Source organism: Nicotiana tabacum, chromosome 10, assembly GCF_000715075.1.
Source record: "Nicotiana tabacum cultivar K326 chromosome 10, ASM71507v2, whole genome shotgun sequence".
NCBI lineage: Eukaryota > Viridiplantae > Streptophyta > Magnoliopsida > Solanales > Solanaceae > Nicotiana > Nicotiana tabacum.
Genome location: NC_134089.1, coordinates 4,320,706 through 4,326,705, shown reverse-complemented (window position 1 = coordinate 4,326,705; position 6,000 = coordinate 4,320,706). Strand labels below are relative to the sequence as shown.

Sequence of the window (6,000 nt, the reverse complement as noted above, 5' to 3'; positions counted from 1 at the left end):
ATATTTCTTCCAAGAAATAAAATAATGCTAATAGTTTGATAAAAAAATTACAGTTTTAAAAAAAATGAATGATATATGTAGAAAAGAAAATCACATTTCCAAATTTGACTTGATCTTCATTCTTCTCTGTCCTGGCGACGGCACAGTCAGCAAATTGGACGGCAGCCGATGTGCCACGTGTAAGTCCACGATTGATTTGCACCTATAGCCAATCACAAATCACCATCAGCCCAAAGCTACTGTATCCATTATAAATATCTGTCCACATTCATTTTACACTGATTATCATCTTCACAAAAAGCTCAACTAATTTCACTGAAAATTCATCAATGGCAGAGAAGTCATTCAAGTACGTGATCGTCGGTGGCGGCGTTGCTGCTGTAAGTAGTCTTCTAAATAGATGATCTATCCTTTTGTTAATTACTCAATTTAGCTTTGTTTAATTATTGAATTTACATGTTGTTTGATTTTGAGTTCGGAACTAGGATTCAGTTTTTGGATTGTTTTTGTGATGATCAGGTTTTTGATATAATTCGATATATTAGTTTGCTGTAGATCTGAAAGTTAGCCTAGTGAAGTGACCTTTGGTGTCTGCATCTGTATACATATACACACAGATAGACATGGCACACAGTTGTATACATACATAAATACATATATCTTAGTTATTCCATTCTATCTGAAAGCGAGAATGTTGTTATAGGTGAGTTTATCTCTTTTCAATGTTTTGATCTGCTCTTCAATAGTTGATTTGCTTCAAAATGGAGTTAGAGGCTTAGAGTATGGACACTTTGTGCGCGCGCGTGTGTGCACGTGTGTATTTATTTTTTATTAATCAATTGTTAGATTCTGCAGTGGGAGAGCTAGAGTGTTGTTGTAGGTAAGCTCATCTCCTTCATTATTTTGGTCTTCTGTTGGAATTGAGTTGCTTTGCAATGGAGTTGGAGGCTTTGAGGAGTAATGTCATTTGAAAATGTAGAACCTATGAGTTGTCTTGTGGAAATATTGGGAGTTAGAGGTCATGGTATAATAATTTCTATTTACTTAGGATGGTTATGACCAGTTTTGACACTAAAATTAAATGGCTTTTGTCAAGTTAAAGCGTCTCCTAGTCTCCTCTATTCTGTCCTTTGGGATAGAAATTGTAGATAACTTTGATTGGTTGGATACTGAACTCAAAAGCTTTTATTAGAATAGTGGAATTGACATACAAGTTTCCTAGTTTGTCATTCTTCGTGACGCATTTAATTGTTTAGCCTCTTTTTATGGATATCAAATGATTAGGATTCTATTAGAGATAATATGTATTGCTACTTCTGCCAATCCACAAATTATTTCATTTTTGTGGTAGAAAGATTTTTTTTGCATTTACCGGAAGTTTCTTTTCTGGTATTTACAAACAGGCTACACTTATCTTTTTCTTGGGATGTGGAAAAAAGTTTTATTAGGAACTAGCTGAAATAGGGGATTATAACCACCTCCTCAAAATTTTCTAGTTTTATTCTGAACTCTTGTAGGAACAAATTTTGTTATTATGATTTTAGAATGCATGGTCATAAATGGATTCAATAAGTTTGGTTGCATTTGCAGGGGTATGCTGCTAGAGAATTTGCAAAACAGGGAGTTAAGCCTGGAGAACTGGCTATTATCTCCAAAGAGGCGGTAAGTATTTCGAACTGCTTTCTTGCGTTCACTTATTCATTTGTAAATCGTAGTTGTTCTGCTGCTTCTGTTGACTTCAATTTGGAGAAGGGTGCATTCTTTTGCTTTTAGCTTGAACCTTAAGAGTAGGTTTTAGGATCAAAGGTTATTTTGTCTCTAGATTGACCTTGATATTCCATATAGTTTTGTCTATAAGAATCTCTAACTTCTATCATATTGACGTTGGAAGCTAATTTTTGATCAGCTTATATGCTTGTAAATTGTCAAAAAGCATTCATTCATGATTTCATAGCTAAAATATAAGATTGTCAAAGTCCCTTTGATATATGTTTGTCAACTAGGAAAGAAAAAGTTCCATACTCTACCATTTGCTTGTAAACTTCTACCATCCTTGCTTTTGGAGTTCCTGATCCCACCTCTGTTATCCCAGTGCGCTAGGCTATGACTCTCTCTCTACGTATCTCTTGGATGGATTTGTTGCAACTTATCTACTGTTATGTCCATTCCTTCCTGCTCAGCCTGCCTAAACTTTGTATCTAACAATCTTTCCCTTTTCAGGAAAATAGTGTTAGATTTGATCTGATTGACTAAAAATGCTTTTTCTTTGTCAGGTGGCTCCTTATGAACGTCCTGCACTTAGCAAGGCATACCTTTTTCCCGAAGGCAAGTCTTCTTTTTACTTGGACACTGAATTGATCTCTGTCTATGGGTAAAACTTGAATAGCGGTTGTTTTAGATGGGATTGCAGAAACTGCATGTTATATTTTTCAGAATTAAAAGTCTTTACACACACACACAAGCACTTAATGCGTTTCACTCACATATTTCTTGTAAACTAATTACTGCTTCCCCTACAAGCAAAGAAAAAGAAAAAATAGAAAGTCAAAATTGAGCATGATTAGGGGTGTGCATTCGAATCGGTTTATCGATAAATCGAATCGATTATTTATTATCGGTTTATCGATTTATCGATTTTGATTTTGATTTCGAAATTTTCCTTATCGAGTTATCGATTTCGATTTTGTCCTCTTCGGCTTTTTACTAAAAAGACATTTTTTTTTACCCTTATTCTATAATACCCTTTCCTTTCCCCTAAGTCCCTAACCCTATTATTTCCTCTACCACATTTAAGGAATGATCATATTTAAAGATCAAGGGAATGAAGTTCAAATTAATGGAAAATAGAATTAGCCGTGATGATGTATTTTTTTTTTTTACCGTTGGAGTGTTGGTGGCATACATTTGATCCCTTACTTTAGTTTTGTTGCATGTGCTTGTTGACACAATTTTTATGTTATAAACGGTGTTCGTCTTATTTTAGCTTCTTTTTGTCCATATTAGTTAGGTGTGTTTATAGCGATATACTTTCCGTGGAATCTCGCAAATTTTCTTATTGGTGTAATCGATAACCAAAGCGATAAATCGAAATCGAAAAAATCGAAACCTTATTGAAACGATAACGATAAACATATGTACAAATCGATAATCGATAAGTAATTATCGATAAGGGTCAAAATCGAATCGATAAATCGAATGCACACCCCCAAGCATGATATATTATACAGATGTTATCTCATGTAGTTTGGCATAAAATTCTATGTCAAAAACTGCTGGCTTTCTATTTTTCTTGGTAGTTGACCTCTTTATCAGAAAAACCTTTTTCCTGAAACCTTATTATCCATTTCTCTACCAGGAGCTGCAAGACTCCCAGGGTTTCATGTGTGTGTTGGAAGTGGGGGAGAAAGACTTCTTCCTGAATGGTATGCAGAGAAAGGTAATAATTTCCTTGTGTTTATGCATTATTTGCAGACATATGGCCATGCGGGACTTATGTCAAATTTTGCATAACAGTTGTACATATGGCCATCCTAGACTACATCTCTTATGCATCATATGGTCTCATCTTGCAGGCATATCATTGATCCTGAGTACTGAAATAGTGAAAGCAGATCTTACTTCAAAGACTCTCGTTAGTGCAGCTGGGGAATCTTTTACGTATCAAACACTTGTTATTGCAACTGGATCAACTGTGAGTCTCATGGAATTCGTTTTATTCAGTGTTATTACTTTTTGTCGCCGGCCATTACATGAACTTCTCGTTCTATGTCTGTTCAGGTTCTCAAGTTGTCAGATTTTGGTGTGCAAGGTGCTGATTCCAAGAACATCTTCTACTTGAGGGAAATTGATGATGCTGATAAGCTTGTGGAAGCAATAAAAGCTAAGAAAAATGGGAAGGCTGTAATTGTTGGGGGAGGGTACATTGGACTTGAGCTTAGTGCTGTAATGAGACTGAACAACATTGAAGTCAGTATGGTTTACCCAGAACCATGGTGCAGTAAGTAAATTGCTTCTAGTCCCCCCCCCCCCCCCCCAAAACTTGCATGCATAACATGAAACATTAAACTGTTTCATGATAGTTATGGAGAATATATTATCCTGATTAATTGGATTCTGATCTTACAGTAATCCTTATGCTTTTGCAGTGCCTCGGCTTTTCACAGAGGGCATAGCTGCATTCTATGAAGGTTATTATCAAAACAAGGGAGTCAATATCATCAAGGGTACAGTGGCTGTTGGGTTTGATACACATCCAAATGAAGAGGTTTTTCTCAAGACTGCACCACTTTGAGAAATCTTGTTGAGCTTCAAAGCATTACCTCACAGCATTCTTGTTTCCAATTTGCAGGTGAAGGAAGTCAAACTTAAGGATGGTAGAGTTCTGGAAGCTGACATAGTAGTCGTAGGAGTCGGGGCACGACCACTCACGACTTTATTCAAAGCGCAAGTTGCAGAGGAGAAGGGTGGAATTAAGGTGTGTGCTCACTGTTCAGTCTCATCCTTCTATTAAGTTCTGATTTTTCGTACTTTTATTCTGACAAGCAGATTATTTTTGTTACTTTCACGGCTAAACCATTAAATTTTTAAGTATAAGCTTCAAAAGTAGATGAGAGCAACTGAGATGATTCGTTGAGGGAACAAAATAAATAGTATCGTGTCAATGGATTCCAAAAATTCTGATGCTTCCTTAGGCAAGACGAAGAATTGAAGTAATCATACATGAGAGTTGTATTAAATAGTAGTGGAAATCATTGAACCAAGGAAACAACATATTTTTCTTGTCGAACTAAAAGCTGTGTGTTCTTGTCGAGCTAAATGTATCTATGTTGTTTCTGAATTGCTATACTTACGCCAAAGGTTCTATTTGCAGACAGATGCATTCTTTAAAACAAGTATACCTGGTGTATATGCTGTGGGTGATGTTGCCACTTTTCCTTTGAAAATGTACAATGACATTAGAAGAGTTGAACATGTTGATCATTCTCGCAAATCTGCTGAGCAGGCTGTCAAGGTATGTGACAGCTCCCTGATCTGGTCCAAAGTTAATGTCAAAGTTGTATATCATCATCCTTCTTATAATACGTTATTCTTTACTAGCCAACTATGACTTTGCTCTCATGATATAAAATGGATATTTGAAGCACACTAGACATCTAGATTAGGGTGTTCAATACTGAAAAATTCTCTCCACTCTACTTGCTACTGGTTGGTTATGTCCTGGCTCCTGTGTATATTTGTTATAGCTATAGTACAAATATGTGACAGTACAATGTTAAAATTACACTCACACAGGCCGCCGTTTTCAAGGTACATGTTGTCCAAGTATTTTTGAGTTCTGCAGATCTTTTTCCTGTCTTTTTCTTCCACAGTGTGCCTTCTTAGAAGAGCTTTCTGCAGTTTGCTAGTTTCTTTCTACTCTTTTCAATCAACTCAGTCAAATGTAGTTACAATTCCTGACTCCACATTTTTATTATGGTGAAGTAAAAAATGTTAATGTTATTACTATGTTGCCCGTGCAGGCAATTTTTGCCAGTGAGCAAGGGAAGTCTATTGATGAATATGACTACCTTCCATACTTCTACTCCCGTGCCTTCGATTTGTCTTGGCAATTCTATGGTGACAACGTAGGGGAAACAGTGCTCTTTGGGGATGCTGATCCCAACTCTGCAACTCACAAGTTTGGACAATACTGGATCCAGGACGGAAAGGTTGTCGGTGTATTCCTAGAGAGCGGGACTCCTGAAGAGAATAAGGCAATTGCGAAAGTTGCTAAAGTTCAGCCCCTCGTTAGCAGCTTGGATCAATTGGCACAGGAGGGCCTCAGCTTTGCCTCAAAGATCTAAAGCTTACTTATATTGGATTAAAAATGGCTATTTGAAGTTTCTTCCTTCATACAATGTTGTAATTGTTTGATACTTTTTCGTGGCTGGTTGATTGATTAAATATGATGTTTCTTCATCTTGAGTTTAGTTGCAGAAGATCACCCTCTAAGGGACTAGC

At 36.5% G+C, this 6,000-nt stretch overlaps 1 protein-coding gene across 1 annotated transcript; it reads left to right on the top strand.

The window, feature by feature from the left end:
* The first annotated feature begins 238 nt into the window (after positions 1-238).
* Positions 239-5,964, top strand: LOC107775678 (monodehydroascorbate reductase). The gene is made up of 10 exons (XM_016595431.2): positions 239-380; positions 1,591-1,662; positions 2,274-2,325; positions 3,356-3,436; positions 3,573-3,691; positions 3,778-3,997; positions 4,146-4,264; positions 4,349-4,474; positions 4,871-5,011; positions 5,520-5,964. The coding sequence occupies exons 1-10, from the start codon at positions 330-332 to the stop codon at positions 5,841-5,843; spliced, it is 1,305 nt and encodes a 434-aa protein (XP_016450917.2). The 5' UTR covers positions 239-329; the 3' UTR covers positions 5,844-5,964.
* Positions 5,965-6,000: the final 36 nt, after the last annotated feature.